General features: G+C 54.2%; 1 protein-coding gene across 1 annotated transcript; it reads left to right on the top strand.

Annotated features, from left to right (window-relative positions):
- Nucleotides 1-9,254: 9,254 nt before the first annotated feature.
- POU3F3 (POU class 3 homeobox 3) lies at nt 9,255-10,581 on the top strand (the record flags this gene model as incomplete). The annotated part of the gene is given in 2 exon segments (XM_084305989.1): nt 9,255-9,862; nt 9,864-10,581. Coding segments are annotated over 2 exon segments (1,326 nt in total).
- Nucleotides 10,582-12,969: the final 2,388 nt, after the last annotated feature.

Genomic DNA, 12,969 nt, shown 5'->3' with positions numbered 1-12,969 from the left:
GGGACCTGCGGGGCTGGAGATGAGGAGGGATGCGTTTTGAGCCGGGGTGAGCAATGAGATGCTGCTGCCTCCTGCGCGTCCCCGCTGCCCCCCGGTGCGGTGACTCAGCGGTTACGGAGAGCTGGGGGGGGGGAAGAGGAGGGCGCATGGGGGGGGGGTCCCCCCCTTCCTCCCCTCTTTTCTCTCCTGATGAAAAACGATGCAATTACGTTTCTGCATGCTGATCGGGAGAGTTCAAATAACAAGCTTTAAACGCGTTATCAGGCGCTTGTTAAGGGGAAGGACGGAGGGAGGGGGGTGAAGATAAGGGGGGGGGGGGGCGAACCCAGCCGCGCGGTGCGTGGCCGTGCCCGGGGTTCATGCCCCTGCCGGTGGGCGCACAGCGTGTGCACGTCTGTATGTCTGCACGTATATGCTCCAGTGAAAGCCTGCTAGAGGAGGAGGTCGGCTCTTCGGCCTGATTCCTCCCCCCCCTCCCCGCACTCTGAAAAGGGTCCCGCTTTAAAGCCAGCCCGACCCCCAGCACACCGGGGCGCAAATCGCTGCCAGGAAAAGTTATTTCCACCCCCTTCCCACTCCCTTTCCCTTTCCCCCTGCGGCCCCGGGGGGCATCGACCCCCATTTCGCATCTCCCTCGCCCTCTCCCCACCGGGTCCCCGCCTCTGCCCACCCCCCCGGCCGACCCCAGCCCTCTCAAAGGCTCGGGGAGCCGGACCGGGGCTGGATGCGGAGGGGGAGGAGGGAAGAAAGGAGAGGACATGATGAATAATGTTAACTTTTGACTGTAGGAGTCATGATAGAGTTGAACGAAGCTGCGGGGAAATATGTCATTTAATCCCGGGGCTACTGAAGTCCCTTTTATCAAGCATCGTGATGCTGGAATTACCCTGCTGTAAAAGCGGCTGAGTGCTTAAAAGTATCCAGCACCGGGGAAAAAAACGCATAGATGGAGAGGAACTGGTGTAAAATGATCGCACGGACAAACTAACCGCACGACCGTGAAAACCCCAAGCGGATTAAATAAATATAAATACATGTGCATTAAAAAAAAAAAAAATGCACGGTAAAACTGTAGCTGCTGCATTCACGCAAGGAGAACAGACAGCGTGTGCATGTTTGTGTGCAATGCCAAAAAGAGCAGCCTTAAGGTTGACCTGCTGCAATCTGCACTGAGCTCCTCAGACAATAGACAAGTTCAAATGTCAAAAAATCTAATAATAAAAAACAGAGCTGCCAAACTGCACGAACTGTTTTCTGGTGTAGCACAATTATTCACCCTCTTATCCACTAAGAGACTGCCAGTCCTTATGCGCGTAAAAGAAAATCTATGTAATGCATATGGATCTTTCTTTCTTTCTTTTTTTTCTTTCTTTCTTTCATTCTATTTTTTTTTCACGTGTGAAACGCTATTGAGATGGCAAGCACGCAAATCAGAATGATATCATGTCTAATAAAAGCGGGGCTAAGGTTTTCACAGTCTTTTACAAAGGACTCCAACTTGTAAATCCCCTTTTTATGTTGCTACATGCACGATTATTCTTATAAATAAAAATCTACATGTTCAAGGAGCCGGATGGTAACTATACATCCCTATGATTTTAACGTCGGTGGGAGCATTAGGTTTCTATCATACGTAATGCGTCTGCGTTGAGCTCAAGTCAACAGATAGATTGTTCCATTCATTTGGCAACTTTCATTACAGTGCGTGCGAGGTGAGCCCTAAGCACGACACATTGGGTAATATCGGAATTATGCAGCTGGGAGAGAAAGGACCTCTATTTTAAAACCTATCCAGCTTTGCATGTGCGGTCCTGTGTTATTGTTCTAATTTATTACAGAACCAGAAACGCTTTGTTACGCTCAAAACAATAAATAAGGTTGGGAGCGAAGCCTTCATAATAAAAGGTATGGACAAATGAGCCGCCTGCCTATTGTGTTTATCGTTATTATTGTAAGCCTTTAAAAGTAATATGTGTATTTTCCTGTTTTCTCCAGATTGGTTAGTCTAATATCCCTAGTGCAGCTATCAACGTGGTCATAAGAACTCTGAACTACAGCATGGGTAAGCTTGAAAAACACAGAGCAAATCACATTAGCCAAGAATGCCACATAGCTGGAACCCAGTCAACTCGGCGTTTTCAGCTGACTGCTGGATTATGCACGGCTGTGTTTTACATATAGCACGCTGTATACGGAATATGTCTCGATGTTTAACATTTTCATTTGTAAATGCTAATGAGGCAGTCGGTCTCCGCCGTTATATCAGGAGATACCTAAGCGTTTCCCACCCTGAGTAAACGACTCCTCGAGACAGTCGCCACGCACTTTCTTTTCCCCACTTCGGTGCCCGTTCCGTTTACACACCCACTTTACAAAGGCGTCCCAAATAGGCTCTTAACGGGGCCACTTGAGGCACAAGCCCCAGAACCGCAGCCGGGACAGCAAGTTGTCGCCGAGCTAACTTGTTGCTCGTTTTAGCGGTGGCTTTGCTGCTTGCATTGCCCCGAAGTCTTGCTGCTGCTGCCCACCGCGGGCAGAAAGCAGAGGAGCTAACTCGGGGTCTGCTTCGTACACGGGGAGGGTTGGGGCAAGCGGGAGGGAGAGGAGATTTGGGGAGAGGGGAGCCTCTGAACCTCGAGCCCGGGGCTCTGAACTTTGCTGGGCTCCTCAAACTCCAACCCGCCCGCTCGGAGGCGAGGGAAGTGTTCACTAAAAGTGCGGCAAAGCTCCAAAAAGCGACCGCCTTCCTGGTGGGAATTGCGCTCTGGAAATGTGTTTCACCGGGCTGGAATATTGCTCTTGCTTGTTTGGCCAAATGCGGTAGGTGGAAAGTTTTGTCCACGCAAATATCTCGAGCATTTTCCCGCACGGTCAACACACGCTGAGGCTTGACTCCGTTTTCCCAAGGAAGAACCAGCACCACTTTAAATCAAAAGTGGATGTATTCTCCTAGGTCGTTTTCCCTCTTTGCCTACTTTTCTTTCTCTCTGCTTTTTTTTTTTTTTTTTCTTTCTTTCTTTCTTTTTGGGTATGCATTAGGTTTTTAGGCGGGGAGTTCATCTTGCCAGCATCTATCATATTTATGGGCTGTGTGATTTCCAGGGCTCCAATTGGTCTTTCCTTTATGGAGGCGAGGAATCAAACTTTCCCAGCCGCACGGAAACCGCTGGGGCTGCAGCCCGAGGAGGAGGGGGGAACAAAGTGCCCTCGTGTGTGTGTCCCCCGGGACCGTGGGGACATCCCTTCGCAGGTGCCTCTGCTGGTGTTGCAGCCCCGCTGGCCAGCCTGCTCCCCGAAGGGGTGGGGGGAGCGACAGCGACGCGGTTGTCGTTGTTGTCCCCTATCGCGACAGCTGGCAGGGTTTGGGGGGAGACGGAGGGGATTTGGGCCAGAGGGCTGACACTGCGCTTTTGCAAAAGGCCGGAGGGCCGAGCTGTGGTGGGCTAAGCCGTGCCGGCCGTCGATGTGCTTGGTTTTAGCTCGGGTTAACTCCTGCCAGTGTCCCGTCCCGGCTGGCGACAACTTGTGGCCGGGATGGGGGGGCTGGAAGGGGGGCGGCGGGGGCTTCGCCAGTGGGGAAAAGGCGTGAGGGGAGGGAAGGAGGGGCCAGTGGGAGAGGGGGGGGAAAAAAAAAAAAAAAGAGGGGAAAAAAAAAAAAAAGCTACTTTTCCAGCTTTAACACAGCAATTAAATATTAAATGATCTTAAAAAAATAAATAAAAGAGTCGTTTTATTGCATCTCCAGAGGCTTAAGCGCGTTGTTTGGAAAAAAAAAAAAAAAAAGGAAAGAAAAGAAAATAAAAGAAAAAAACCTGCGTGGCACCTCAGGTTGCCCTGAGTTTAATTAGCTGATTTGGCTCCCCCGCAGGCCTCGGCTCCGCTGGAGGCACCGCACCGCCCGGGACACTTTGGGGGCCGCCTGGGAGCCCGCACCCCCTTCCCCATCGCCCCCCTCCCGCCCCGTCGGACCCCTGCTCTTCAGCCTCCAGCATCCCTCTCCCCTGCAAATTTGGGGCTCCCCCAGCCCGGGGCTCCCGGCCACGGGGCTGTGCCCGCTGCGGGAGGGGGCGGCGGTGCCCGGGGGTCCCGAGCATCCCCCGCCGGGCCGTGCCGGGCCGAGCCGTGCCGGGAAGGGCACCCGGGCGCCCCCTGCCGTCCTCCCTCAGCCTCGAAAAAGTTTATTTTGTTCAGCAAGCCGCCTCGTATAAAATTAACGAGAGCCAATAAAATTAGCTTACATGTTTCAACTGTAAAAGTCCAAAACAAAATAAAGCTAGTTTTGGTGAGGCTAAGGAGCTCGGCTTTGGCCGCGCTCTCTTTGGCTGAACTAGGGCCCTTTTATCTAAAGCCCAGTGCACAAACATATAGCTTAATGTGACTAGTGTTCTTCCTTTTATTTCTTTCTCTATGGCAACCAATATGTTCTGCTCAGAAATGTTCCCCCATCAAGGAAACAAATGATCTTGAGGGAGCAGCTCTATACGGCATCTGTTCCAATGGAGCACACAGAGTTAACCCCAGTCAAAAGAGACGCCGGGCACGTCAACAAGAAGTGGAAAATGAGCGATTCTTCTCCCCCCCCCAAATTGAAACCTATCCCTCCCTAGTTTTACAAGCCGTTTTATTGATTCGACGATCGACCGTTTGCAAAGAAGTAACTAATTCTAGGAAATCACAATGATCGCCAGCTATTGTGTGCCCAAAAGAGCAGCCACAGAGGAGGGAATATATATATATATATATATATATATATGTATATTATGCAAATGGGACGGCGAAATGAAAATAAATGAAAGTCGCGTAACGGGATATTGAAGCCTCGGTAAAGTTTGCAGGAGCGGGAGCTGGCCTACTAATTTCAGCCTACATTATTTATCACATTATTTATCGCGCTGACCCCACCGCTAGAAAAGAAAGAAAAAAAAAAAAAAAAAAAAAGAAAGAAAAAAAAAAGAGTTGCGGCTCGTTAGCCTCCACCTCTCAATTAGCCGGAATCGAGGAGGGAAAAGCGGAGCGAGGGGGCAGGAGGGAGAAACAAAGTGCAACCTGCCCTGTAAATCCTCCGGCCCCCTCTCCCCTCGGAGGAGAAGCCGGAGGGATGCCCTGCTTAGTTTTGATTGATTATCCTCTTTCCGACGGACCTGCGCCGCTCCAGCCCGGGATGTTGAGCCCAGCCGGCTGTTCCCTAGCTACAGCGTTAACCCTGTGCGCGCTCCGCACCGCTCCGCACCGCTCCGCACCGCACCGCGCCCGGCCCCCCCCCGCACCGCCGCCGCCAGCAGGTGCCCGGCTCCCCGCACCCGGCTCCCCCCCCTCCAGGAGCGGCCCCCTCCTCTGCCCCCGAGCCCCCTTTCCATCCCCGAAAGGTTTTCGAGAGCTTTCTCCCCCCCCCCCGCCCCCTTCCCTCTCCCCTCCATCCCACCCACCCCCTGCCCCGAGCCCCGGCGTTACGATAATTAAGAGTGCCCAGGAAAGTGAAGCAGGGACCCAGAAAAGTCTGAAGAATTGCTTTGCTGCCTCGAGCTTTGGAATGAATCCACGCTTTTTATGTAATATTTCACTAAGGTGGTTTTTGTTGCTGGTGGGATTTTTTTTTTTTTCTTTTTCCTTTCCCTTTCCCTAAGCCTGTTTCCTTCCAGGCAGTTGCCATGGGTTTCCCTGTCTTGTCCTAGGCTTTTGAAACCCCATATCCAGAAGACTTTAAAGCAAACAAAAGTAGAAGAAAAAAAAATGTAAAACACTTACCGATCATACTTCCAGGATTTAGAGATTTTTTTTTAATTTTTGATTTTAATAAGGTGACAGGGGGGAAAATCATGTTCTCAACTCCAGCGAAACGATCCATGTTAAGATTTTCCTTTGCACTGACTCCACTAAGCCCCGCTCTCCACTAGTCTATTATTTTCACCAAAATATATGAAAATTTATGCAAATGAAAATCAGCACTAACTGTTCTCCCCTTGTTATACTTTGGATTTTTTTCCAGACAAAACAATCACACTCGGCAAGGGAGGGGGTGGGAAGAGTTGGGGAACTAAGTTTTTTTGTGTGTTTTGTTTTGTTTTTTTTAAATAAAAGACATTACTCCGGTTCGAGCTTTATTTTTTTGTTGTTGTTGTCGCGGTTATGAGGGTGTACATTTTTTTATTGTTATTATTTGGGGGGGGGGGGGGATTTCTCGCCCCCCCCCCCTCCTTTTTTATTAAGAAAGTAGATCTGTTTGCAGAGGCGCTATCACGTTTCATCAGGCCACCTGAGACGGCTTTTGAAAGCGTGTACTGTGAAATTCATAGCAGTAATTTAGACAAAATCCTCACTGTATATTAATGAAAGACGGCCCCATGGCACCGTTCCTATCCTCCCCATTCAGTGTAAACAAAACCACGAGACTCGCTCGGTTTTTGAGCCTGATCCAAGCAAAATCGGCTGGAAAGGAAAACATGGGGTTCTGGCACCGACTATTCAAACGTCTGCACCTGGAGATCTCAGATTTATTCAATGAAATCTGTGTTGGATCTTTTATACATATATAAAAAAGGAACCTTTGGAGGACGCATGGGAACAAAAAAATAAAAAAATAAAAAAAAATAATTAAAAAAAAAAAAGGGCTCTGCTTAGGGTTTTAGTTCCCAGAGCCCTTCGGAGCTTGGCTCTGATGGGGATTTTTTTTTCTTTCCCGAGACCTACCTAAGATGGGATCTCGCCAGCCGGGGCCGGGCTCAGCCCAGCGGGCGCCCGTCGGGGGCTCGCCGCGCCGGGGGAGCGCTGCCGAGGGGGGGGGGGGGGGGGGGGGCCCCGGAGCTCGGCCCCAAGAGCTAGGGGGGGGGACAGCGGGGTCCGGGGGGGGGATGCCCCGCACCTCGGGAGCGTGTGCGCGGCGGCGCGTCCCCCTGACCGTCCGACTTGTGTTATTGCGCTGGAAATCCCCGAGGAGCGTTCAATTCGCCCTTGTTTTTGTTGCCACTTTCTCTCTCTCTCTCTCTCTCTTTTTTTTTTTTTTTTTTTTTTTTTCCTTTCCCCTCGGTTCACTGAGGTTGCCCGTGTGCGGCAGCATTTCCGCTCGGTCGCATCTCTCTCCCCCCCCCCACACACACACACACACCACCACACCACCACCCCCTCCCCTTTTCTCTCCGTTCCCCCCGCCCCCCTTAACTCTTTCCGCTGGATGGGAAAAGAGAAATAACCGCGGGGGGGTGCGGGCCCGGGGGGGCTTCAGGCCGGCTGCCTGCTGCTCGCCGGGAGAGAACGAGCCCCCCCCCATCATGACGGCGGGACGGAGGCTGGAGGGGGGGGCTCGGGACACGGGGGGAGGACAAAAGGAGCGGGGGGAGGCAGAGAGACGGGAGGGGAGGCTGCGCGGAGGCCGTGCCCGGCGCTGCTCGTTGTTAATGGGGACACCCCCCAAAAAATAAAAATAAATCCCCCCCCCCCCCTCGGTGTGTGTGCGCCCCCCCCTCCCCTCTCTCTCTCTCTCACTCTCTGTGCACGAAGAGTTAAGGGGAGGAGGGGGAGGGCCGGCTGGAGGGAAGGAGGCGGGGAGGAGGAGGAGGAGGAGGAGGAAGGGGGGGGAAGAGGCCGGCGGAGGGAGGCCGGGGAAAAAGGGGGGGGGGTTGGGGGGGGGGGGGGGGGGGACTTCCAGCCCCGACTGCGCTTTGCCTAAATTAACGGGCAGCCAATCGGAACGGCCGGAAGGGGGCCCGGCGGCCAATGGGGGGCGGCGGCGGGCGAGGGGACGGGGACCGGGGGGCTTTGGAGAGGGGGGGGGTCCTCCGGGGGGGGGGGGGGGGGGGCGGCGGGCAGACGGCGGCGGGCGAGGGGACGGGGAGGCGGAGGGGAGGGGGGCGGCGCGGGCACGGCCCGGGAGAGGGAGGGAAGGGAGGGAGGGAGGGAGGGGAGGGGAGGGGAAGGGGAAGGGAGGGGAGGGAAGGGAGGGAGGGGAGGGAAGGGAGGGCGGGGGAGAGGCGAGCGGCGGGACTCCGGCCCCGCCAGTGCGCGCCGCGAGCCCGGCAGCCCAAGTTGCCCGCCGGAGTTAGTGTATAAAGGATACCATATATGCACACGCACATAACGCACACCTCTCCGGCAAGGCACTCCTCCTCCGCCTCCTCCCTCGAGCGGCCGCTGGAATTAAAATAAAAAAGCAAAACAAACACCAAAAAAAAAAAAAAAAAAAAAAAGGAGAGAGAGAGGAGAGAGAGAGGGAGAGAGAGAGAGAGAGAGAGAGAGAGAGAAACAATCCGCGAGGTACCGAGAAAATTCAACTTTTTCTGATTTTTTTTTCCACTTTTTCTTTTTTTTTTCCAACCGCTTAAAGGAAAGGTAGAGAAATATATATATATATAGACATATATATATATAAAACAAAAAGATGTCTTATCCAGCCTGTGACTCTAGCAAGAAGGCTCCGGCAGGACTCTTGTTTCAAAGGGGACAAAGTGCTCCGGCGGCAGCACAACTTTGAGCAATGCATCATCGCCGCCACCGCCACCATCATCATCGTCACGGGAAGTTTTCGTAGGACACCGAGCAAAAACTTGCAGATAAAAGAGCAAAGAGGAGACCGAGGAGCCGAGGCGAGAGGCGGAGAGAGAGACAGAGAGACAGAGGAGGAAAAGAGCCCCCCGCCGCCCCGAGCCTTCAAGGAAAGAAGAAAAGGAAAAGTTTCGCTCGGAGAGGGGAAGGCTGCGAGGTGGAGATGTACTCCTAGGGGAGCGGAGGGGAGAAGGCACGGGGGCTTTCCGATCCCCCCCCCGCCGCTTCTTTTTCGCTTTTTAGCCTTTGTTTGGTTTCCTCCCAGCGAGCAGCGAGCAGGCGGCGGAGGACAACCCCCCCCCTCCACGTTCCGTATACAATTTGTGTGTTTTCTTTTTTTTTTTTTTTTTTTTTCCCGGAGAGAGAAAAAAAAAAAGAGAGAGAGAAAAAAAAAAAGCCAAAAAAAAAAAGAAAAATACAACGACCACAGAAGGGGAAGGAGGAGAAGAAGGCAAGGCGAAGGCAGCGCGGAGCCGAGGCAGGACGGGCGGCGGACGGGCGGCCGGCGGCGCGGCGCGGAGCGCTAGCAGGTGAACCCCGCGCCCCGGCGCCCCGGCGAGGCTGGGAAGGCGGCGGCGGCGGCGGCGGCGGCGGCGGCGCGGGCGGCGGCCCCGGCAGCGGCCCCGGCAGCGGCGGGCAAGGGCGCTCGGCCGGCAGCCGGCGGCGCGGCGGCGGCGCGGCGGGGGCGAGCGGCGGGCGGCGGCGGCGGCGGGCGCGGGATGGCCGCGGCCACGTCTAACCCCTACCTCCCCGGCACCGGCATCCTGGCGGCCGGCTCCATCGTCCACGCGGACTCGGGCGGCGGCGGCGGCGGCGGCGGCGGCGGCATGCAGCCGGGCGGCGTGGCCGTCACCTCGGTGGCGGCGGGCGGCTACCGCGGCGACCCGGCGGCCAAGATGGTCCAGAGCGACTTCATGCCGGGCGCCATGGCCGCCAGCAACGGCGGCCATATGCTGAGCCATGCCCACCAGTGGGTGACAGCCCTGCCCCACGCCGCCGCCGCCGCCGCCGCCGCCGCCGCCGCCGCCGCCGAGGCCGGCTCGCCCTGGTCCGGCAGCCCCGTGGGCATGACGGGCAGCCCCCAGCAGCCGCCGCCGCCGCCCGACGTGAAGGGCGGCGGCGGGCGCGACGACCTGCACTCGGGCGCGGCGCTGCACCACCGTGCGCCCCACCTGGGCCCCCCGCACCAGGGGCACCCGGCGGCCTGGGGCGCGGCGGCGGCGGCCGCCCACCTGCCCTCCATGGCCGGCGGGCAGCAGCAGCAGCAGTCGCTCCTCTACTCGCAGCCCGGGGGCTTCACGGTGAACGGCATGCTGAGCCCCCCCCCCCGGCGGGCAGAGCCTGGTGCACCCCGGGCTGGTGCGCGGCGAGACGCCGGAGCTGGGCGAGCACCCCGGGCACCACCACCACCACCACCACCAGCACCCCGGGCACCACCCGGCGCACCACGGCGGCGTCAACAGCCACGACCCGCACTCGGACGAGGACACGCCGACCTCCGACGACCTGGAGCAGTTCGCCAAGCAGTTCAAGCAGCGGCGGATAAAGCTGGGCTTCACGCAGGCCGACGTGGGGCTGGCGCTGGGCACCCTCTACGGCAACGTCTTCTCGCAGACCACCATCTGCCGCTTCGAGGCCCTGCAGCTCAGCTTCAAGAACATGTGCAAGCTGAAGCCTTTGTTGAACAAGTGGCTGGAGGAAGCCGACTCTTCCACGGGCAGCCCCACCAGCATCGACAAGATCGCGGCGCAGGGCAGGAAGAGGAAGAAGCGGACCTCCATCGAGGTGAGTGTCAAGGGGGCCTTGGAGAGCCACTTTCTGAAATGCCCCAAGCCCTCCGCCCAGGAGATTACGAACCTAGCGGACAGCCTGCAGCTGGAGAAGGAGGTGGTCAGGGTTTGGTTTTGCAATCGGAGGCAGAAAGAGAAACGGATGACCCCCCCGGGGATCCAGCAGCAGACCCCCGACGATGTCTACTCGCAGGTCGGCACCGTCAACTCCGACACGCCGCCCCCTCACCACGGACTGCAGACGAGCGTGCAGTGAGGGGCACCGACAGGGCCGGGGAGGGGGCCGGGGAGGGAGCTCGGGGCACCGCGGGCCGGGCCGGGCCGGGCACCGCCGCACCGGCCCCGGCCCCAGCACCGGCCCCGGCCCCGGTAGCGGTACCGGCAGCGGCAGCGCCGCGCACACCCGCTCGCTCACACACACACACACACACACACACACACTCACACCCGCACGCACGCACTCACACACACGTACACACACACACACACACGGTCCAGGCTCGTTCAGACTGCTTGTGTTTATATATATATGGATAGAGGCGTGCATCTATATATATATATATATATGTGAGAGCGAGACCAAGAGGGAGCGGTGGAGGAAGGATCCGAGCGAGAGCGTTTAGACTGTGCTGGGTAAAACGGGGCGGAGATGCGGTAATGCACCAAAACTGCAGATGTGTCGGGGGGTTGCTTGTGGGAACAGGGGTTGGCCGGGTGGGTTTTCGTTTGGTTTCTTTAGGGTTTTGCTTTTTTACTCCCCCAGTTACCCCTCTCTCGCAGCGAGGAACGCCACTGATGTCTGCACCTCTTCTCTCCCCTCCTCCCCCCCACTGCACTCTCCCCCCTATCCCCAAAAGGGCTCTGTTCTCTGAATCACAGAAACTTTTTCCCCCCCTTTCTCCCTCTCTTTTTTTCCCCTTTATTTTTCTTCCTTTTTTTTTCTTCCCCCTTTTTTTTCTTTCCCCCTCTTTTTTTTTTCCTTTTCTTTCCTTTATTTTTTTTTTTCTTAAATGGGAGCAATCCAAAAAAAAAAAAAAAGGGAAGCAGAAGCAAAATAATCTGATTAATCAGAGGGGGCCTGCTGCATTCCAGCACCCTGTTTTTCTTGGCCAAACTGGAGAATTTTGGTGCAAGGCAGACATCCACTCTGAAAACATATATATCTATATAGCTATATATTCTGCAAAAATGAAAAGGGCCACTTTTTCCAGGAAAAAAAAAAAATATGCACACAGCACTAAAAACAAGCAGACTGCATAGGGAAGCAAATACATATATATATATTTATCTATATATATAGGTATAGCTATAGAACAAAAATATGGAAATAAATGCCCGCACACCGAAAACTGACCCCGAGGAGAGAGGGGGGAGGGACAGACACCGGGGGGAGGGTGGGAGAAGGAGAGGTTGTTGGTCCCTAAAGTTCGAGCTCTGTAGAAGGACTTTGCATGAATTAAGGGAACCAGCGAGAGAAAGGGAAATAATTCAGGGCTGTCAAAGTCCTGCTCCTGACGGCTGCCAATCACCATGGAAGAGTCATAAAAAAAAAAAAAAATCCACTGCTAATATTTTTTTTATTAATATTTTTATTTTTTATTTCTGGACTGATTCAGATAAAGGGATTTAGAAGGACTGAGCATCTGCAGCTGCACTTATCTGAACTTCTCCTCTCCTAAATCCGTTGCCAACTTTGATTGAATGGGTGCTGTGGATGTGATTATATAATACTGCCATTTCCAAGCAGTGTTTTTGGTAGGTTTTAATAAACAGACTTTTCAAAAAGACGGCAATATAGAATTGTTAGATCCGTTGTTGATCTAAAAAAAAAAAAAAAAATTTGCTTTATATTTTCATTAAATGACTTCTTTTAATATTTTATTCAGAATACCTATGAACTGCTGCAAAACGGTAATTTATTTTTTCCCCAGATCTTGTATTACGTGTTTTTTTCAGACGAGCACAAATCAAAATGAAATGAAAATATGGACAGTTGTTAGGTAATAAGGGTATCTTTTGATGTGATAATTTGATTGTAATTTAATTTGAGTAGTGATTCCGTAAGAGCTGATTGAGAAAATAAATTTGTTAGAATGAAAGAGTCTGTGTCTGATGCATAAACCACTGTGTCGAAAAAAAAAAAAAAAAAAAAAAAAAAAAGTTCTCGGAAGGCAAATGCTGCAAAAGCTGATGTGAGGGGCTCCCCCAAGCCCAACCTGCTCTCCGCACACCGCTCGGGGTCCCTGGGGCTGCAGCCTGCCAGCATCCCCGCCGGGTGCTCAGCACAATCCTCGCTCTTTCTCAGTCAAAATTCTTAATATCGTCCTCCACCCGCACAGGGACCCCGTGGCATGGGAAAGTGAGGCGAGATTAGAGGTGATAAAGGGCCACGTTTCTCCGAGAGGGGATGGTAGCGTTTGGATTTAGGATCGCACTTCAGGGGCAGGGCATGCCCGAGTGTATCCGCCGATAATCAATGGCCGATGCTGAAAGCAGGGATGTTTCCAAAAGTTCACTCTTGTTTTCTCTCTTCTCAAACTAAGGCTCGGGGAGGGGAGGGGGGCGAGCTATCAATGATTTTGAAGCATTTCGTGTCTGTGCAAAGATTGGGGTTTAATTTATCGAAGGAGAGGGTGCTTTTTTT

This window comes from Netta rufina (genome assembly GCF_964035555.1).
Source record: "Netta rufina genome assembly, chromosome: 1".
NCBI lineage: Eukaryota > Metazoa > Chordata > Aves > Anseriformes > Anatidae > Netta > Netta rufina.
This window is presented reverse-complemented; position numbering and strand designations above follow the sequence as displayed.